Raw genomic sequence first — 23,378 nt, 5'->3', positions numbered from 1 at the left:
AAGCGGTTTATATAGTATATACAGGTACTTATTTGTACCTGGGGCAATAGAGAGTTAGTGACTTGCCCAGAATCAAAAGGAGCTGCAGTGAGAATCGAACCCAGTTCCCCAGGATCAAAGTCCACTGCACTAACCACTAGGCTGCTCCTGTACCAGGCTTTAATGCTCAACCTCCTTATACAATCCTACAGCTCTTCAGGAGCATCCACTTGTGAAACTCGGTGCACAGGTTGTTGGACCAGGCTGTGATGCTCTCTCCAGAGCAAGCCGAGTCACTTCGCCAGTTGGTCAAGCAGCAGAAGGCGTGTCAAACGTTCTTGGCCAGGGCACTTACGACACTTTCTGGTGTGGCATCAGAATGTAGCAATGTGCAGACTCTCATGGCTGCGTGTTTCCGATTTGGAACATTCTAGGAGGACTTTTGGCAAACTAAGGAGGGTTATCTATTACTATCAGAAGTGTAGGTACAACCCCTTGGTTTGCCAGCCTGTTCAGGTTCAGCCCTAGTGTGTGCCTAAGGCCCCTGCTGCTCCAGTCAAAGCAGGGGTGAGCTTTTGACTGGCTCCAGCAGAGCATAGCCAAAGTAAAAGTTTCCCGTCCTGGACAACTTGCCGGTCAAGGGGAGGCTGAAGTTTTTCTATGAAAAGGTGGCCCCTTATAACCTCTGACCGGTGGGTTATTGTCAGATATGCGTTCAGTTTGGTATCAAACACCTCCAAATTGCCCACCAACAGCCCATTCATTCAGCTCTCAGCACAGGCAGGTACTTGCAGAGAAACCCTCCACCTTTCTGAAGGCCCATGCAGTTGAACCACCTGGGGAAGAAGGGCAGGGATTCTATTCCAGGTACTTCCTTGTGCAGAAGAAAACATGGGGAATGTGTCCCATCCTAGACCTAAGGGCCCTGAACAAATTCATAGTTTCCCTGGGCACCCTTCTCCCAGTGACTCAGAAACATGATTAGCTATGCTCTCTGGACTTAAAAGATACATATACTCACATCCCAATATTTCCAGCCCACCGGAAGTATCTTCGATTTCGACTGGGGACACATCACTTTCAGTACTGCATGTTGCCTTTTGGCTTTGCAACAGCTCCCAGGGTCTTCACAAAATGTCTAGTGGTAGTTGCAGCATTGCTGTGCAGACTGGGAATCCATGTATTCCCATATCGCGATGATTGGCTGGTAAAGAGCACCTCTCCAGAACGGAGCTCAGGAGTCCATGAGAATGACTATTCAGGTGCTCGAGTTACTATGGTCATTTAAACAACCCCAAGCCTATCTTCACCATGCCCAGCGATTGGAATTCATAGGAGCCCTGCTCGATACACAGAAGGGGTTGCAGCCTCCCCTCTGGAGATCAGAGCAGACACTCTTGTCACACTGGCTTCCAAGATTCTAGCCTCTCAGGAGGTCACAGGCTTCCACAGTGTATATTACACCCATGACACATCTTCACATGAGATCAGCTCAATGGACCATGGTTTCTCAGTGATACCAAGCCACGGGGAGCTTGGAAGATGTCATCCAAGTGTCCCTAGAGCTGGTATACTCTCTTCAGGGGCGGACATTCAATCAGATTTGACTATGGGCCTTTCATTCCAAATTCCTCAACCGAAAAAAGTGCTGACAACGGATGCATCTCTCCTGGATGGGGGGCTCATGTAGATAGGCTTCACACCCAAGGTGTTTGGTCCACCCAGGAAACGAATCTTCAGATCAATCTCCTGGAGCTCTGGGAGATCTAGAATGATCTAAAGGCTTTCAGAGATTGGCTTTCTCAACAAATTGTACTCATTCAAACAGACAGGTTACAGTGTATTACACCAACAAGCAGGGGGGCACCGGATGACACAATCTGTGTCAGGAGGCCATCTGGATGTGGCATTGGGCTCGCCAGTATGGCATGTTCCTTCAAGCCACTTATCTGGCAGGCACAAACAATTCCCTGGCTGACAAACTGAGCAGGATAAATGCAACCGAACGAGTGGTCTCTAATATGGGCACAGCCCACAAGATCTTCCAAGCATTGGGGCACCCCCTTGGTGATCTTTTTGCCTCTCGGATCAATCACAAGGTCCCTCAGTTCTGTTCCAGGCTTCAGGCCCATGACAGACTAGCATCAGATGCCTTCCTCCTCAGTTGGGGAACAGGTCTTCTGTATGCGTATCCTCTTATACCTCTAGTGGGGAAAACCTTTGTTGAAACTTAAGCAGGACCGCGGGAACCATGATTCTGATTGTGCCACACTGTTCGCGACAGATATGGTGTTCTCTTTTCTGAGTTATCCTCCGAAGAACCATAGAGATTGGAGTGTTTTCTGACCCTCATCACCCAGAACGAGGGGTCACTTCTACATCCCATCCTCCAGTCTCACAGCCTTCTTATCCAACATTGCTGCCTGGATGTCCAACCGCCACCTGAAACTGAACATGGCCAAGACTGCGCTCATTGTCTTTCCACCCAAATCCACTTCTCCTCTCCCTCCACTCTCTATTTCAGTCGATAACACCCTCATCCTCCCCGTCTCATCTGCCCGCAACCTCGGAGTCATCTTCGACGACTCCCTCTCCTTCTCTGCCCATATCCAGCAGACAGCCAAGACCTGTCGCTTCTTTCTCTATAACATCAGCAAAATTCGCCCTTTCCTCTCTGAGCACACCACCCGAACTCTCATCCACTCTCTCATTACCTCTTGCCTTGACTACTGCAATCTACTTCTCACTGGCCTCCCACTTAACCATCTATCCCCCCTTCAATCCATTCAGAACTCTGCTGCACATCTTATCTTCCATCTAGACTGATATGCTCATATCACCCCTCTCCTCAAGTCACTTCACTGGCTTCCGATCAGGTACCGCATACAGTTCAAGCTTCTCCTACTAACCTACAAATGCACTCAATCTGCAGCCCCTCACTACCTCTGTACCCTCATCTCCCCTTACGCTCCTACCCGTAACCTCCGCTCACAGGACAAATCCCTCCTCTCAGTACCCTTCTCCACCACCGCCAACTCCAGGCTCCGCCCTTTCTGCCTCACCTCACCCTATGCTTGGAATAAACTTCCTGAGCCCATTCGCCAAGCCTCCTCCCTACCCATCTTCAAATCCTTACTCAAAGCCCATCTCTTCAATGTTGCCTTCGGCACCTAACCACTGTACCTCTATCCAGGAAATCTAGACTGCCTCATTCTTGATTGACTGCACTTTTTGTCCTTTAGATTGTAAGCTCCTTTGAGCAGGGACTGTCCTTCTTTGTTAATTGTACAGCGCTGTGCAACCCTGGTAGCGCTTTAGAAATGTTAAATAGTAGTAGTAGTAGGATGCTGAGAGCTTAGAATCTGCTTCCTTGGGTCTTTCGGAGGGTGTCTTCTGGGTCTTGCTGGTTTCCAGGAAAGACTCCACTGTTATTATGGAGGAGGTTTGCCGTCTGGTGTGAGAGCAAGGCCCTAGATCCCCTTACTTGCCCCTACACAGACCCTGCTTTGAATACCTTCTATACATATCAGAGTCTGGTCTCAAGACCAACTCTGTAAGTGCAATTAGTGCTTTAGTGCAATTAGTGTTTATTATCAGTGTGTAGAAGGTAAGCCCATCTCTGGACAGCCTCTAGTTTTTCACTTAATTGGAGGTTTGCTTTTGCCACAGCCCCCTGTCAGACCTCCACCAGTGTCATGGGATCTCAACGTCATTCTCACTCAGTTGATGAAAGCTCTTTTTGAGCCATGGAATTCCAGTCACCTGAAGTACTTGACATGGAAGGTCGTTTTCTTGGTGGCTGTTAATTCAGCTCGTAGAGTCAATGAGTAGTCATCCGCACTCACCTTAAGTTCCTGCCAAAGGTGGTATTGGAATTCCATCTGAACCAGTTGATTGTTTTTCCAATGTTCTTTCCCTGACCTCATGCCCATCCTGGTGAAATCAGCTTGCACACCTTGGAGAGCAGTGGTCTACTACATGGAGCAGACAATGCGCACAACTTTTTTTTCTTTTGATCACAACAGAATGGGGGTCGCCATCGGGAAATGCACCATTTCTAATTGACTGGCAGATTGCATTTCATTCACTTATTCCCAGGCTTGGCTAGCCCAAGAGGATCATGTTACAGCCCTCTTGAGGTCAGCCTTCATTGAAGAAGTTTGCAAGGCTGTGACGTGATCTTCAGTTCACACATTCACATCACAGTACTGCCTTGAGCAAGATACCCGAAGTGACAGTCAGTTTGGGCAGACAGTTCTGCAGAATCTGTTTGGGGTCTAGAAAGGGAATGGGACTTGATATATTGCCATTCTGTGTTTTTTCACAACTACATTCAAAGCGGTTTGCATATTATATACAGGTATTTATTTGTACTTGAGGCAATGGAGAATTAAGTGACTTGCCCAGAGTCACAAGGAGCTGCAGTGGGAATCAAACCCAGTTCCCCAGGATCAAGGTCCACTGCACTGACCACTAGGCTACTCCTCCACTCCACCCTCCTAGACCCATTTTATTCTGTTCCAGGTTGCGCTGTCATTCAGATTTTATATAGTTTCAGGTTAATCTATGTTATGTCCTCACCGTTGCGAGGCCCAGTTGACCAATGATTGTTGTTTTTGGTGAGCCTGGATGCTAGGGATTCCATACTTGTGAGAATAAGTAAGCCTGCCTGTCCTCGGAGAAAGTGAAGATACTTACCTGGAGTAGGTATTCTTCGAGGACAACAGGTTTTATATTCTCACAATCCTTTCCACCTCCTCTTGGAGTAGTCTCCTTTGCTATTTTTACTTTATTTTTGCTGTAGTATAAAAGTGAAGAGACCGCGTTCTAATGGCGGGCGGGTAGGCACTCGCACATGCACGGTGGAGCGTGTCTTGCGCTCCACAAAACTTTATACTTTTATAGATTCCGGATCGGGCGGTGTGGGTCGGTGTCACCCATTTGTGAGAAAGCCTGCTGTCCTTGGAGAATGCCTGCTGCAGGTAAGTATCTTTGCTTTATCCACCATTCCTACATCGATTAGCAAAGTATTCCATTCAAATAATCCATATAAAGTAAATGACTTTTTGTGAGTTTCAAATAACTGATACTGTTGACTGGCAGGCAGTCACAGTTTCCTAGGTACTCTAGGTATTTCCCTGTCCCCAGAGGGCAACTATCTAAGGTTGTATCTGAGGCAATGGAAGTTAAGTGACTTGACCAAGATCACAAGGAGCAGTAGTGGGATTTGAACTGGGATTTCCTGTTTGTCAGCCCAGTGCTGTAACCTGTATTTATTTTATTTATTTATTGCATTTGTATCCCACATTTTCCCACCTCTTTGCAGGCTCAATGTGGCTTACAATGTGTCGTTATTAGAAGATAGTAGATTAGGAGATAACAGTTAGTGTTAAATAGAAAGTAGCATGATCGAAATATAGACAGGTAAATATAATTAGGAGACATTACTGATAGTAGGTAAGGTGGAGATGTTGTAGAAAATAGCGTGATCGAAATTCAAACAAATAGATATGAGTAAAAGCATTGTTGATAATAGGCAGAATTGCGATGTTTTACATTTATAGTTGCTGCTCTTGTTTGTATGCCTTATTGAATAGGAGGGTCTTCAGGGATTTGCGAAATTTAGTTAGATCATAATTTTTAAACTGCGCGACAGAGCGTTCCACAGCTGTGTTCTCAGGTAGGAGAAGTTAGATGCATGCGTTAGTTTATATTTTAGGCCTTTACAACTGGGGAAGTGCAGATTAAGGAATGTTCGAGATGACCTTTTAGCGTTCCTGGGCGGCAGGTCTACCAGATCTGACATATAGGCTGGGCATTTCTATACTACTCTTCCACTCCATGCCTCCAGTTTCTAGGTAGGACGACTTTAGAGAGAACTAAAGTTAAGCAAAGTTGGAGAATGGATTTATGGAGTACTGAAGTTAAGAAAATCTTTTGGAGTTCTTTGAATAGATAAAAATGAGTCTGAATTGTGAATGTTAAATAATTTTCCAGTGTTAATAGCTTGTATTGTAGCTCTTTGTGGGTTCAATTATAGAGATTCCAGATGAAAAAGAAGAAACAACTTCAAATTCTCCATCCAAGGAGAATAAAAAAGAATCATCTTTAAAAAAGAGTCGAATCCTTTTAGGTAAAACAGGAGTTATTAAGGAGGAACCACAGCAGGTAAGAGTGGCATTGAAGAGTTCCAAAACCTGTTAAGTACAAATTTTGTTTTTCAAAAATGAGTTCATACTGGAAACAGACTGTCTTTGTAGATAACTATAGTATTTTATTTTTATTTATTGTGATGTATTAACCACCTTTCTCTGAGGACAAGCAGGCTGTATTATAGCCACAAATGGGGTTGACGATCCGCGCTGGCCCGGGAACCGGCATTTCACATAGCAAAAATATTGGTAGAGTCTCCTGAGCACGCTGCGTGCTGAACAGCACATGCACTGAGTGTCTTCCTGCCTGCCGTGCTCCTCTGTTCTTTTTCTTCCGTGCGAGGAGCAACAGTGAGTTTCTGTGGCTTCTCTGTGACCCTGGAAAAGAGCTTTGATGGTGGTTTTTTGAAATTTTTTTTCCCCTCATTTGTTTCATTTTGTTTAAAAAAAAAAAAATAAATAAAAAAGGCGATTTTCCCTTTATTTTTCTTATTTTATTCCCTGGTAAAGTTTCCTTTCTTTTCCGTTGTGGCTGTTTTTAGGGTGCTCGGCCGGGTCCTTCTCTCCTTTTTTTGGCACAGTCGAGACTTTTGATTTAGCCAGTGCTGTCTTCCCTTCCATAGTATCGAAGACTCCCAGCGACTTCAAACACTGTACTCTGTGCAACTGGACCATCTCAGGCACCGAAACCCATTCGTGGTGCCTTGGGCCCAACCATCCAGCTCGTTGTGCCATTTGTCTTAAAACAGACAATCAGGTTGCAATGTACTACACCAACAACGCGTTGGTCTCTCAGCAGCCTGGTTCCTGCTCCCAAACCCCAGGCGATGATGCCACCGACTGCTCCACCGGCCCCGCAACCTCTTTCGATGGCGGCTCTCGACGAGCGCATTTGGGCCTTGCTTCCAGAGCTTCTGGAGGATCTGCTGTGTACATCTGCGTTGGGGGTGCTTGCGCCTACCGCGTCACCTGCTGTTGTGTCTGGTCCTCCATCTGTGGTGAGGTCCCAAAGCTCAGTGCCACTTGCGGTTCCGGTATCGGCTGTCACCCAGGTCAACTCCCCATCGATGTCGGTGGAGGAAGCTTCACTGCAGTCCATACGAGAGTCTGCCCCTCAGCATCTTCATCGAGACCATGGGTCTTTGACGTCGAAGTGGATACGGTCTCTGAGGTCACTGAGGGAAGTGCTTTCTGACACCATGGAGGAGCGCTCGTGGGAGTCAAGAGGAAGATCCCAGGTGCTTCTCCTCCGATGAGTCCTTTGGGATTCCCTCTGAACTTTCCCCTCCACCTGAAAGGAGACTGTCTCCTCCTGAGAGCCTCTCTTTTTCATTGTTTGTGCGGGAATTGGCTGAGGTCATTCCATTCCCTATGGAAGTGGAGGAGGAGCCCAGGGCTGAGATGCTGAAAGTCCTGGACTACACCTCTTCACCTAAGGAGGCAGTGACGGTTCCTTTGCATAAGGTACTCTGGGAAGTCCTTATGCGAAACTGGTTGTTCCCTCTGTGTGGTCCCATGACCCTAAGAAGACTGATTCCCAGTATCGGATCCACGATGAACCTGGGTTGATGAGGTCTCAGTTACCCCACAACTCCATGGTGGTGGGCTCCGCCCTAAAGAGAGCCAAGAGTACTAGAGACTATGCCTCGGCGCCCCCAGACAGAGAAGCTAGGACCTTGGATTCTTTTTGGAGAAAGACATATTAGGCCACTATGCTTGCTGCCCGTATCCAATCTTGTTGGATTATTTGTAGTAAATAATTAGCAGATTTTAGTACACACAGCTTCAGCTTTAGAAATGTTAATTTCTTTCTTCATCTCTCTCTCATTCACCCCTGAATAATTCACTGCTGAGTCACTTTAAAGTTGAAGTAACAAAACATCTGTTTACTCACAGTTTGTAGTTAGATTATAATCAGACAGGCTTATATATACATATTATTATACATTTGTATTATCAGCTCCTTCCATGTGCTTAGATGGTAATGGATGCTCACACCACCATAGATCCTCTCAGGTTAGGAGAGATCATGAGCTCCATGTGCTCCATGTGCTGCATGTGCCGCATCTAACCCCCACAGGAAGTTGCATAGCTGTGTGACCTCTCTAAGTAATTCACATCAGAGGTCACAGAGTAATCACAGAGAAATAATAGGTGACAGGCAATGCATGTAAAAAATACAATTACATTCCAACAAACCCCTTCTCATGCATAACTGTCATGCAATTATTTATTCATACAAAGTCCAAGCTTTATACGCAGATCCACAAAATGTTCTCTGGGTAACGGTTTGGTCATGATGTCAGCTGTCATCTCACTGGTGTGACAATAGTGTAGACTGATGACCCCTTCTTTCGCCAACTCTCGCACGTTGTGGTATTTCGTTGCTATGTGCTTGGTGCGTGACTGAACCTTGTCATTCTGTGACAGTCGGATGCAGCTCTGATTATCTTCCATTATCTGGATTGGTCTCTGTTCAGCTATTCCGAAATCCAGCAAAAGTTTTTCAATCCACATCAGTTCTCTGCACGCTTCCGATACGGCCACGTATTCAGCTTCTGTAGAAGACAAACTCACAATACTTTGTTTATGACTGGCCCATGAAATTTGTACATTTCCATACATAAACACATATCCACTTGTGGATTTATAATCAGAATGATCCCCTGCCCAATCTGAATCACAGTAACATATTAGTTTTGGATTACTATTGGCTGAAATCTTTAATTTACAATCAATGGTACCCTTTAAATACCTTACCATCCTTTTAACTGCAGTCCAATCTGATTTGGTAGGTGAGCTGACCCTTCTGCTCAAAATTCCTACTGCATTTGCTATATCAGCCCTGTATGTGGTAGTTAGATATAAAAGCTTACCTATGGCTGATCTATATTGGATGTTATCTGGTAAAGGTTCTCTTACTGTTTCATCCTTCAGAAAATCAGTGATCATGGGAGTGCTTACAACTTGGGCATCTTGCATACCTAAACTTTCAATAAGCTCATTTATTTTCTGCTTCTGGCTTAGAAGATAAGAACCATCATTTTGTTTCTCAATTTCTATACCAAGATAGTATGACACATTACCAAGTTCTTTTATCTCAACATTCTGGTTTAAACACTTTACAATGTCCTTGTACTCTTGCTCACTTTTGCTTGCAATGAGCAGATCATCAACAAAAGCTAAAATGTATGCATATTGTCCATTTGTGCACCTAGTGTACAAGCATTTATCTGCTTCACCTTGCTTAAATCCTAAATTTGTCAATATTTCATGCAATTTTTCATTCCAACATTTTTCACTTTGCTTTAATCCATAAAGACCTTTGTTTAATTTACACACTAGCTGTCTTTGTTTTGTATTTATGAAACCTGTTGGCTGTTCCATGTACAAGTCTTCAGTTATATCTCCGTGAAGAAACGCTGTTTTCACATCAATGTGGTTGACTTGCATGCCTTTTGAGACTGCAATGCTCAGAAGTGTTCTGATTGTCGTGTGTTTCACTACAGGTGCAAACACTTCATCAAAATCTTCTCCATATTTTTGAAGATATCCCTTTGCCACTAATCTGGCTTTATACCTTTCCACTTTTCCTTGTGCATTCCTTTTTAACTTGAATACCCATTTGCATCCTATAGCTTTCTTGCCAGGAGGTAATTTTGTAAGAATCCAAGTATTATTTTTATCCAATGCATCAATTTCTTCTTGTGCAGCTTTATGCCATTCAGCAGCTTCTTCTGCTGACATTTTCTCAATCTCATCCCATGTTAAGGGCTCTTGAGCTTCTGCTGACTTTGTTAGGTAAGACAGTCTTGGGGGTGGAACACCTTTGTTTTCCCTGGATGAGCGTCTGACAACAGGTTGGTCTGACCTTTCCGCATCCTCTAAATCTGAGAGTCCTTCTCCAATTGATTCCCCTTCTCCAACTGTACTGTCTTCTTCAATGATCCTTTCTGTGTCTGCTTCCTCTGCCTGTTCCTCGTTAGATACAGGTGAGTTGCTTTCAGACATCTGCCTTGGTATGGCATTTATATACACTGGCATGTCTATTATGGTTCTAGTTTCATATTCTGGATGATAAGGCTCATCTGGGATAATCCAGCCTTTATCAACCCTTTTGTTTTCATCAAAATATGTAACATGTCTTATGCCAACAATGCCAGTTTTCAGATTCAAAATTCTATATCCTTTGTGTCCTGGAGCATAGCCAACTAAAATGCCCCTTTCTGTTGTGGAATCCAGCTTATGCCTTCTTTGCTTTGGTACATGAGCATATGCTGTACTTCCAAATGTTCTTATATGTGACAGGTTTGGCTTCCTACCATGCCATGTCTCATGTGGTGTGCGCTCAGCGCCTTTAGTTGGCATTCTGTTTTGTAGGTACACTGCTGTGAGAATGGCTTCCCCCCATAGTCTTTTAGGGAGATTGCTATCTGACAGCATACATCTGGTCATTTCCACAATTGACCTAAATTTTCTCTCTGCAACAGAATTTTGCTCTGGTGTATAAGCTACTGTTGTGATATGCTGAATGCCTTCTTGTTCTAGAAATGTGCGCATGCTTTGTGAAGTGAACTCACCACCATTGTCGGTCTGAAGAACCTTTGGTTTTCTTTCAAATTTATTGCTCACCATGGCTACGTATTTCTTCAGCATGTCTGTGACTTGACTTTTTTCTTTCAGCAAATAGGCCACACAGTATCTAGAGAAATCATCCAAGAATATTAGCACAAATCTGTTATTTCCCAATGATGGGATATTAAACGGTCCACATAAGTCACTGTGTATTAAGTCCAGCACTTTATTACTCCTATTTCCTGTGTATGCAGGAAATGAGGGTCTCACACCTTTTTGAGTAACACAGTCTATGCATTTCTCCATTTTACCAGCATTCTTCCTTACTTGCGCCATATGTGAGGCTTCACCTGAAATGTTCAGCTTATAAACATCATTATGCATAAAAGCTTCAGCATACACTTCATCATTTTTAGAGATTGTGCACTTACTGTTTTCAAAATGAATCACAAATCCCTTCTTATCTAATGTAGATACACTAAGCATATTGCAAACTGCTTGGGGAATATACAAGACATCACTTACAGGAATTTCTTTAACTTCATTAGACACTTTGCATTTTAAGAATCCAATACCTTTTGCTTGGATCTTAGCAGTCCCTGCGTTTGCAGTTTTAAGAATACCTTCCTCTGGACACATTTCCTGAAAGAAATCCTTACAATTGGTTAAATGGCATGTGCTCCCCGAATCCAAAATCCAAGTACTTTCATTTGAATTATTATTTACCATAGTCAAAGATTTTTCTGCCATTAGAAAGCCCTTGTGTTTATCTTTGTCCTTCATACATTTCCTGGTTTGAAAATTCTTTAGTTCCATTGGCTTAGGTGAGCTAGAGGGAGTGTTTTGTGTTTCCTTACACCATTTAGATACATGTCCCTCCTTTCCACATGAGTAGCAAATCAGCTTGCCCTTGGGTGGAGTTTTCCCATAGCTCCGCCTTCCTCTGTTCTTTGCCAAGAAATTTGTTTCATTTCTCTCTGACTGACTTTGAGAACACATCTCCTCAGAATCATTTATTATGCATTCCTGCCTTAGTTTTGATGTTGCCTGTTCAAAAGATTGCCTTTCAATGGCCTCATTTACAGACCTAAAAACATCAAACTTCTTTGATAGTGAGGTAAAAAGAAATGCTCTTTTCAATGCATCACACATGGGAATTCCAGAAAGTTCTAACTTTTGAAATGAAGACATAAGATGCATAATGTGATCATTACATTTACTTTTATCCCTTAATTTGGTTTCATTCAACTCTGCCAGCCAAATTGGTTGCTGCTTTGCATATGTAGTTGCATACATAGTTCTCAGTTTATATAAAATGTCCTTTGGTGTATCTTTTCCCTCCACTAATATGGCTTGTTTCTCTGAGAGAGCTTCCAAAAGCATGCACTTCACATAATAGTTTGCATTGTCCCATTCAGCCATATTTTCAGCTGTTCTGTCTTGGTCTAAGCATATATTTAATCTTTTTGCTCGAAGGAGACATATGAATCTTAATTCCCACTGCTGATAATTAAACTCAGTTAATTTAGGCACCTTGAGAGAATAGAAAAATGGTGAATTTCTTCCCTCAGCCATTTTCTTAGCCTTCTGTCTGCTGTGTGGGGGGAGAGAGAGACAGACTGAATCTTTCCTTTAAAACTTAAGAGAAAAATGTGGCTTTTTTTTTCTGCCTGGTAATATTTCTCTTCTTTTTCAATTCCTGAGCCCTGGGCCCATAACCCTTTTGTTGGATTATTTGTAGTAAATAATTAGCAGATTTTAGTACACACAGCTTCAGCTTTAGAAATGTTAATTTCTTTCTTCATCTCTCTCTCATTCACCCCTGAATAATTCACTGCTGAGTCACTTTAAAGTTGAAGTAACAAAACATCTGTTTACTCACAGTTTGTAGTTAGATTATAATCAGACAGGCTTATATATACATATTATTATACATTTGTATTATCAGCTCCTTCCATGTGCTTAGATGGTAATGGATGCTCACACCACCATAGATCCTCTCAGGTTAGGAGAGATCATGAGCTCCATGTGCTCCATGTGCTGCATGTGCCGCATCTAACCCCCACAGGAAGTTGCATAGCTGTGTGACCTCTCTAAGTAATTCACATCAGAGGTCACAGAGTAATCACAGAGAAATAATAGGTGACAGGCAATGCATGTAAAAAATACAATTACATTCCAACAAATCTTACCAGCTCTTCACGAGTGTCCACTTGCGGAACGTGGTGAGGCATCTGTCTACCTTGATTGATGCCCTCCATCTGGAGCAGGCCAAGCCCTTTCGCCAGGTGGTCATGCAGCAGAAGGCTTGTTATAAATTCCTGGCCAGGGGTGCATTCGACACTTTTAATGTAGCATCCAGAATCTCTGCTCATTGTATAGTGATGCGGAGACTCTCACGGCTGAGTGTGTCTGACCTAGACCATTTGGTCCAGCAGAGGATGGCGGATGTACCTTGCTGGGGGGATAATCTTTTCGGAGAGAAGGTGGAAGACCTGGTCGACCAGATCAAGAAGCACAATGATGCTATGGCTTCTCTGTCTCACCGGGCGCCTTCTGCTACTGCTTCCTCAATTAGGAGGTATTTTGGTGGCCCATGGAGTGCCCCCTATTCCTATCCCAGGTGCAGGTACACTCCGGCGTCCTGACAGCTTACTCAGGCTCAGCCCCAGCGCGCTCATTCCTGTCAACAGTGTGCGCCAAAGACCCCTACTGCTCCCCAGCAAAAGCAAGGGATGGGCTTTTGACGGGCTGCAGCAAAGCATAGCTGCAGTAAAAGTGTCCGTACCGGACGACTTGCTGGTTGGAGGGAGGTTAATGTTTTTTCACCTAAGGTGGCCTCTCATAACCTCCGATCGGTGGGTTCTTCAAATAGTCTGGTTAGGATACGCCCTCAATCTGGAATCCAGACCTCCAAAATTGCCCGCCGGGAGCTCATTCATACAGCTCTCAGCACAGGCAGGTACTTGCAGAGGAACTCTTCGCTCTTCTAAAGGTCCATGCGGTCGAACCCATTCCACCAGGGGAAGAAGGACTGGGATTCTATTCCAGGTACTTCCTTGTGCAAAAGAAAACAGGGAGATGCGTCCTATCCTAAGGGCCCTGAACACATTCCAATTTCGAGAAAAGTTCAGGATGGTTTCCCTGGGCACCCTTAGTCTCATGATTCAGGAAAATGATTGGCTGTGGCCTCTTGACTTAAAGGATGCATTTATACGCACATCCCAATACTTCTAGCTCACAGGAAGTATTTTCAATTTTGGCTGGGAACGCAACATTTTCAGTACCGCATACTGCCATTTGGCCTGGCGTCAGCTCCCAGAGTATTCACAAAAATCCTAGCAGTAGTTGCAGCATCGCTACACAGACTGGGAGTTCATGTGTTCCCTGTTTATAAACATCACTTATCGCGATGATTGGCTGGTGAAGAGCACCTCTGAAGGTATGGTGCTCGGGAGTCCATGCAGATGACTATTCAGGTGCTGGAACTAGTACAGCAAGTCCCATCTCACTCCTGTTCAAAAATTGAAGTTCATTGGAGCACCGCTGGACACAAGAACAGTTCGAGCCTATCTCCCTGAGGCACGGGCAGACAACCTTTTGTCCCTGGTTTCCTGGTTCGGGCGTCTCAGCAAGTCACAGCTGGGCACATGGCCTCCACAGTTCATGTTACGCCCATGGCACATTTGCACATGAGATCTGCTCAATGGACCGTAACATCTCAGTGGTACCAAGCTGCGAGGAATCTAGAAAGATGTCATCCAACTGTGCACCGACTTTCGGAACTCACTTCAGTGGTGGACAATTCGATCCAGTTTGACCCTGGGACGACCATTCCAAATTCCTCAGCCGCAGAAAGTTCTGACGACGGATGCATCTCTCCTGGGATGAGGGGCTCGTGTAGATGGGCTTCACACTCAGGGAGCCTGGTCCCTCCGGTAAACAGGTTTTCAGATCAACCTCATGGAGCTCCGAGCGATCTGGAACACTCTATAAGCCTTCAGGGATCGGCTGTCCAACCAAATTATCTTAATTAAAACAGACAGGTTGCAATGTACTACACCAACAAGCAGGGGGGCACCGGATCTCGCAGTCTGTGTCAGGAAAAGCCACTTATCTGGCAGGCGTAAATAACAGTCTGACCGACAAGCTGAGCAGAGTAATGCAACCTCACGAGTGATCGCTGAATATGGGCGTTGCCCGCAAGATCTTCCGAGCGTGGGGCATCCCCTCGGTGGATCTTTTTGCCACTCAAATCAATCACAAGGTCCCTTAGTTCTTTTCCAGGCTTTAGGCCCACGACAGACTAGCATCACATGCCTTTCTTCTATGTTGGGGAACAGGCCTTCTGTATGTGTATCCTCCCATACCTCTGGTGGGAAAGACTTTGTTGAAACTCAAGTAAGACCGCGGAATCATGATCCTGGTTGCACCCTTCTGGCCGTGTTGGATTTGGTTCCCTCTTTTTCTGGAGTTGTCCTCCGAAGAACCATGGAGATTGGCGTGTTTTCCAACTCTCATCACACAGAACGAGGGGTCGCTTCTACATCCCAACCTCCAGTCTCTGGCTCTCACAGCTTGGATGTTGAGAGCCTGGAATTCGCTTCCTTAGGTCTTTCGGAGGGTGTCTCCCGGGTATTGCTTTCAGGAAAGATTCCACTAAGAAGTGTTATTCTTTCAAATGGAGGAGAAGGTTTGCCATCTGGTGTGACAGCAAGGCCATAGATCCTCTTTCTTGTCCTACACAGACCCTGCTTGAATATCTTCTACACTTATCAGAGTCTGGTCTCAAGACCAACTCCGTAAGGGTTCACCTTCGTGCAATTAGTGCTTATCATCAACGTGTAGAAGGTAAGCCTATTTCTGCACAGCCTTTAGTTGTTCGTTTCATGAGAGGTATGCTTTTGTCAAAGCCCCCTGTCAGACCTCCGTCAGTGTCATGGGATCTCAACGTTGTTCTCACCCAGCTGATGAAAGCTCCTTTTGAGCCTCTGAATTCCTGCCATCTGAAGTACTTGACCTGGAATGTCATTTACTTGGTGGCTGTTAGTTCAGCTCATAGGGTCTGTGAGCTTCAGGCCTTAGTAGTAGATTCACCTTATGGTAAGGTCCATCACAACAGGTTAGTCCTCTGCACGCACCCTCATTTCCTGCCGAAGGTGGTGTCGGAGTTCCATCTGAACCAGTCGATTGTCTTGCCAACATTTTCCCCGTCCTCATGCCCACCCTGGCGAAAGCAGCTTGTACACCTTGGACTGCAAGAGAGCATTGGCCTTTTACATGGAGTGGACGATGCACTTCAGACATTCTGCCCAGTTGTTTGTTTCTTTTGATCCCAACAGGAGGGGAGTCGCCATTGGAAAATGCACAATCTCCAGTTGGCTTTCAGATTGCATTTCCTTCACTTATGCCCAATCAGGGCTGACTCTGGAGGGTCATGTCACGGCTCATAATGTCAGAGCAATGGCTGTGTCGGTGGCTCACTTAAAGCCAGCCTCCATTGAAGAGATTTGCAAAGCTGCAACATGGTCTTCAGTCCATACGTTCACATCACACTTCTGCCTTGAGCAGGATACCCGACGCGACAGTCGGTTTGGGCAGTTGGTGCTGCAGAATCTGTTTGGGGTTTAGAATTGAATTCCACCCCCTCCCCCCAAGGCCCTTTTTGTTCTTTTCCAGGCTGCACTCTCAGCTAGTTGTATGTAGTTTCAGGTTAATCTATGTTATGTCCTCTCCGTTGCGAGGTCCAATTAACCAACCTTTGTTGTTTTCAGTGAGCCTGGATGCTAATGATACCCCAATTGTGAGTATAATACAGCCTGCTTGTCCTCGGAGAAAGCAAAGATAGTTACCTGTAGCAGGTATTCTCCGAGGACATCAGGCTGATTATTCTCACAAACCCACCCACCTCCTCTTGGGGTTGTCTCCTCTTTTTCTCTCTTTTTTACTCTGCATTGTATTGAGGAGCGCGGCTGGCGGGAAGACACTCGGCCCATGCGCGGTTCGGCGCACAGTATGCTCATAAGGCTCTAGCAAACTTTTTGCTATGTGAAATGTCGGCTCTCAGGCCGGCGCAGATCGCCGACCCCAATTGTCAGAATAATCAGCCTGCTGTTCTCGAAGAATACCTATTACAGGTAAGTATCTTCGGTTTATGAAGAGATTCGCCCAAGTATGTTTGAAATTTGCACTAAAAAGCATTTATCCTATAGGGTAGATGATATTCAGTGAAAAAATTTTCTTATGTTTGCTTGAATTCTTGAAAATAAAAACTCACATTTATCTAGAGAACAGCTTTTTGTACTTAGGTTTTAGAACTTACCTCTTCAATTACTGGTTTTCATGTGGGGGAATTTTATAGCAGGGTACCCATAACAATTTCCAAAGATACAGCTACCATTATTTACTTCTTTAGCGCTACCAGAAGTATGCAGTGCTGTACACAAAATGTGTATGAGAGAGTCCTTGCTTTTACAGTCTGTTCCAGACAGCAAACAGATCAACTAAGGGATTATGTTTGTTTTTGTTCATGTCACACCTGATATTCTGTCTTTTGTAAACAGAGTCAAAGCGGTTTACGTATACTATTTTTGCATGGACTTTTCTGTCCCAGATGGGCTCACAATCTAAGGTTATTTGTACTTGGGGCAATGGAGGGTTAAGTGACGCCCAGGGTCACAAGGAGCTACAGTGCGAATTGAACCCAGCTCCCCAGGATCTCAACCCACTGCACTAACCATTATTTATTGTGGGAATGATTAAAACAGACATGGCCTATTTTATGCCTATTTAAATATAATATAGTTGCCTATGGAGAAGTGTCTCTACTAGTACCTAAATTTGCACCTGTTCTGAGGCAGATGCAAATAAGTGCACTTGCTTAGTTTAAGTCTGTCCACAGGAACACCTGTGCATATGCTGAGTAAAAGAAGCAGATAAAGGCGCAGGTGAATTGAAAAATGTGATTTACGTCAGATCCTTTTGGCATAGCGCAACAACCGTTTAATCAAGTGCAGATCACTATTATACCAGGGTTTACATGTTGACATAGATGGTGCTTTCTTAACTAAAATTTAAGGCCCTATTGAATAATCATTTTTTTGAGCTTGCTTTTGTTATCTCACTGCCTGGGTCTTGATTGCAGAGGTGACCTGGTTCGTTCGACAATCAACACCTAATGTGTTTGATTTAGTAAACTCATATGGGACATTTGTCTTCTGTTCATGTGATTGTGTTGTGCTTGTTTATCTTTTCTAAATTTGGCGTTCCTTTTATTTTCTATTTTAGCTTATGTTTTTATTGTTTGCTAACTGCTGTGACCTATCCCCTAGAAACGATAGTATGTCAAGCTTTTTGTAAGCATAAACTTACAGAATATGGGGCTGAAGGACAGAGTGTAAATAGTGTTCCAGATACCAGCCTGGGTAGAAAGTGGTAGGTCTGTAAAGTCTGCTGGAAAAGCAGCAAATTGAATAGGGATGGTTGAAGAATCAACTGAACTGAAATCAAGGAGAGAGGCTAGCTAGGGAGATAAGAGGACCAGGTCGAGCTGTAGATACTGAAAACTTAAGCAAATAATGATCAGGCCAAGGCAGTGGTGACTAAGAGAAATTACTTAAGGATATGAACATATTGATATATTGATGAAGGGAAAGATCAGCCAGTAAAAATAGAAACTGTTTAAATCTCCTTAGTAATTTCAATTTGAAAAAAAATATCTGTGACAAATCTTTTAACATGTTTTTGAAAAGACAATGAGGAATCTAAAATGACACCTAAATATTTGCTTTCACTAAGCAGTTGAAAAGTAGCAGATGCTGATACATCTGTTTGCCCAGACAAGAGTAATATCTGAGTCCTTGACGTGTTTAACTTCAGTCTATTTGCAGTTGTCCAAGTATTAATTACAGTAAAACATAACCTCAAAAAATCAAAAGTATTGGAAAAACTACTACTACTACTACTTATGATTTCTATAGCGCTACTAGACGTACGCAGCGCTGTACACTTGAACATGAAGAGACAGCCCCTGCTCGATAGAGCTTACAATATAATTAGGACAGACAAACAGGACAAACAAGAGGGGGGGGGGGAATATTGTTTATTTATAATCTGTAGATCGCTAGGAGATTTCTGGTCCGACCAGGAGTTGACAGAGTCACAGCATATAAATATTAAACAGAACTGGGGAAATAAAAAGCAGACAAAAGATTGCAAATTAACACTGTCAGCAGCTGAGCAAGATGTAAATAGGAACAACAAACATAGTTTGAAATGTCTATATGCGAATGCTAGAAGCCTAAGAAATAAGATGGAAGAGTTAGAATATATTGCACTGAATGAAAAATTAGATATAATAGGCATCTCTGAGACCTGGTGGAATGAGCATAACTAGTGGGACACTGTTATACCATGGTACAAATTATATCATAGTGATAGAGTGGATCGAATTGGTGGAGGGGGGTAGCATTATATGGTTAAGGATGGCCTTGAATCAAATAGGTAGAAAACCAGGTATCAGCGGTAACTTCAAAATGTTTCAGAACAGTATGAAGACTAAGAAGGATAGGAGACTACTTCCCCAGAAAATCGTTCAGAATAATAGTACAAGCTACGATACTATCCCACCTAGACTACTGCAATGCATCATATTTAGAGTGCAGAGAAAACATACTAAAATCACTACAAGCCATCCAAAACACAGCAGCAAGACTAATATTAAAAAAAATCAAAATACGACAAAGCAACACCTCTACTTGAAAAACTACACTGGCTGCCAATCAAAGCAAGATTATTCTTCAAAGCCAGCACCCTCATTTTCAAGATACTCTTCGGAATGACACCAAAATATATCCAAGACCAGGTAGAACTATCTCCCAAAAACGCAAGCTCAGAAACCAGAAGTTATTTACTTCACCTACCCAACTGCAAAAACATAACCTACAAAACCATTTACACAGCAGGATTCAGCTACTTGGGTTCCAAATGGTGGAATTCAATACCAAAAGCCTTTCATCTCAACACAACACAACAAGTACGAACCCACAATCTTAAACATCCCAGACGACACCATCCCCATCTCAAACAGCGTAAAAATACTCGGCGTCACAATCTACCATAACCTTACTCTTGAGAGCCAAGTTAACTCTGCAACAAACAAAATGTTCCATTCAATGTGGATAGATAGATAGGGGGAAGTGGACCAATGACTCCAGGGAGACGGGATACTGTTGTACAAAGTACCACTTTATTCACAGACTCGACACAGTACCGTGTTTCGGCCACAGGCCTGCCTGAGGAGTCTTAAATGATTCTGGTACTAGGAATCAATCTGGAGGTTAGGGAATAAGGATCAGTCTACACGCCGTTCCGTTCTCTAACAGATTACAGAGAGACGTAGCAATTTGCTACGTCTCTCTGTAATCTGTTAGAGAACGGAACGGCGTGTAGACTGATCCTTATTCCCTAACCTCCAGATTGATTCCTAGTACCAGAATCATTTAAGACTCCTCAGGCAGGCCTGTGGCCGAAACACGGTACTGTGTCGAGTCTGTGAATAAAGTGGTACTTTGTACAACAGTATCCCGTCTCCCTGGAGTCATTGGTCCACTTCCCACTTCCCCCTATCTGTTGATTTCTCGTGGGAGTTTGTGTTCATCCACTTTGGTGGATCATCCCCTCCCATTCAATGTGGAAACTTAAAGGAGTAAAACCTTTCTTCCCGAGGGAAATATTTCGTAACCTATTACAATCTATGGTTCTAAGCCATGCAGACTACTGCAACGGAATCTATGCGGAATGTAAAGAACTGGTCACAAAGAAACTCCAGACCGCCCAAAATACAGCAGCTAGACTGATATTTGATAAAACACGATTTGAAAGTGCTAAACCTCTCCGAGAAAAACTGCATTGGCTCCCAATCAAAGAACGCATTATCTTTAAAATCTGCACCCTGGTCCACAAAATTATCTATGGCGAAGCCCCAGGATACATGACAGACCTTATAGATCTACCAACCAGAAACATAACCGGATCATCATGAACATACCTAAACCTCCACTACCCAAATTGCAAAGGTCTGAAATACAAAACAACCTATGCATCTAGCTTCTCCTATATTTATTTATTTATTTGTTACATTTGTATCCCACATTTTCCCAGGCTCAATGTGGCTTACATAGTATCGTAAGGCATTTGTCAGTCTGGTAAAGGAACAAATACAAATAGATGTTAGGGTCAATAGGGTAGATAAGGTTGTTGTTGTAACATTTGTACCCCGCGCTTTCCCACTCAGGGCAGGCTCAATGCGGCTTACATGGGGCAATGGAGGGTTAAGTGACTTGCCCAGAGTCACAAGGAGCTGCCTGTGCCTGAAGTGGGAATCAAACTCAGTTCCTCAGTTCCCCAGGACCAAAGTCCACCACCCTAACCACTAGGCCACTCCTCCGTTTCTGGCACATTATGGGTTGAGGATAGGAAGGGGGAGATAATGTTCAATACGATTGTTGGTATTGATGTGTTGCACAGTTGAGGCATTTATGTTGGGTCAGTAGGGTATGCCTTTCCGAACAGGTAGGTCTTTAGTGATTTTCTGAAGTTTAGATGGTTGAAGATTGTTATAAGCACACAACTATGGAACGCAGTGCCAGAAGCTGTGAAAACAATCTATGACCATCTAAATTTCAGGAAATCACTAAAAACCAATCTATTCAAAAAGGTTTACCCTACCGACCCAACATAAATCCCCACATCCGGCAACACAGGTAAACCAATGATCAGACTGGACAATTTACAACCTCCCCTCTTTTTGACCCCATTGTGCCTGAATCGCACCTACCTATTCGACCTCAACATAACCTTGTATTTCTTTCTCTACCGGACTTGGCCTGCAAATTGGTGGGAAAATGTGGGATATAAATGTAACAAAACTCAAAAGGGGAAACTTTCACTTTGGTCTGTGAATTAGAACAATAAACGTAAGCGAATCTGGTGTGTAGGATATCACAAATGATTGGAAGGGGGTGGAAAAGACCTCAGACAGGTGATAGCGAAATTGCTGAAATTACTTGTAAAGCATCACTGTGCTTCAATCATCGGTCAACCTAACCTCCTCCCTTAGAATGGACGGCTATACCTTTTTTTTTTTTTTTTAAAGATTTTTATAAAAAATGCTACATCCACTATGTCAATCAAAACCTCAAGACCTCAAAATGTAAAAAAAGAAAGAAAGAAAAAACTTAGCTTGAAGCAGCGTAAAGAACGGGCTCCCCCGCCCGACGGACCCGTTTCTCCGCTGGGGCTTCTTCAGGGGAAAGGACGCCCAATTAACAATCACTGCTCGATTTGTGAATGATGATGTCTGCTTGACGGTCTGACTCGCAGCTCAAAATGGGGCTATCACCTGTCTGAGGTCTTTTCCACCCCTTCCAATCATTTGTGATATCCTACACACCAGATTCGCTTATTATTTATGGATATAAATGTAACAAATAAATAAATTAGAAGTATCACTGACTATGTCCTGTTCAGAAAAGCTATGAAAACCTACCTATCCAAAATATTCTACAACTAACCACATGAACTATGGTCGACCTCCCTATGTCACAAATGTAACACACTTGATGTAGCCCAACCCAAATGTGAACTGTAAGCCACTTTGAACTGAAACTTGTTTTTGGATAACAGTGGGATATAAGAATGTATAAATAAATGAAGAGAAAAGGGATAGTCAAGAGCCTAACTTTGCCAGCTCAAGCGTTGTCCCTGGTCCAGCAAACGATCGATCATTATACAGTCTGGAACTCAGAAGGATCAACCGGTGGTGTCTTGGTTTTGTTGCTAGAGAAAGGAACCTCTGGCACTTTGGGGAAAAAAAGTCCTTTCATTTGATGCCAGTTTCATTTTGCTTCTCTCAGGCTTTATATGTTAATCTTATGAGCCAAAAGTCATCTCATAGAATTATATCACATCATGAGTAACTGTAAATATTTTAGTATTGGTTGCTTAAATTAAGTGAACTTGTTTTTATACAATGTTTAAATGCAATGTTATGATATTTGGTCTTAATTTAGCTCTTTTAAAATATAAATCAGACATGCTTTCTGCTGTAACGTTCTCTCCCAGACCATAATTTGTTTTGGCAAATAGTTCAAGCCAATAAAGTGTCTAGCAATGAGAATAACTGGATACAGGTCACATGATTAATTTAGTTAGACTCCATCTGTTCAACATTGATGTGTTATACAATATTTTAGAAATCAGTGCACTAAAGTTGCTTGACTGATATCTGGACAATTTCTTAACAAATTTAATGAGGTTTTTAAACGCTTTGGATCTGTAGTGACAATATGGCTGAGAAATTAGGATCTTGCTCTGTTGGAATTTGTTGTGAGGACAGTTGTCACCAGAAAACTTATTGCAGTATGACTGGTCTGTTGAATCTATCATCTTTAACTGAGAATGAGAAGGATCTACTATTTTTAAGAATCAGTGGACTAGAAGGCAGGTTCATCGTCAGATGCTACGTTATGCTACTATCACAACAAAGTTTACTTGGACAAATATGAATTCAGACAGAAGTCATGTGCTCATTCAGTTCATACTACTTCAGTAAAAAGTGCTCTGACAGCAATATCCATAGATCTTGCTATGAAAATGTCAAGGCAACGAAAC

General features: G+C 43.3%; 1 protein-coding gene across 1 annotated transcript in view; it reads left to right on the top strand.

The window, feature by feature from the left end:
* Positions 1-23,378, top strand: part of TAF1 (TATA-box binding protein associated factor 1) — a 493,091-nt gene that overhangs the window by 109,354 nt on the left and 360,359 nt on the right. Inside the window, 1 exon segment of the mRNA XM_030210565.1 lies at positions 6,020-6,147. Within this exon segment, the coding sequence (XP_030066425.1) occupies positions 6,020-6,147 (128 nt within the window).

This window comes from Microcaecilia unicolor, chromosome 7, assembly GCF_901765095.1.
Source record: "Microcaecilia unicolor chromosome 7, aMicUni1.1, whole genome shotgun sequence".
Classification (NCBI taxonomy): Eukaryota; Metazoa; Chordata; class Amphibia; order Gymnophiona; family Siphonopidae; genus Microcaecilia; species Microcaecilia unicolor.
This window is presented reverse-complemented; position numbering and strand designations above follow the sequence as displayed.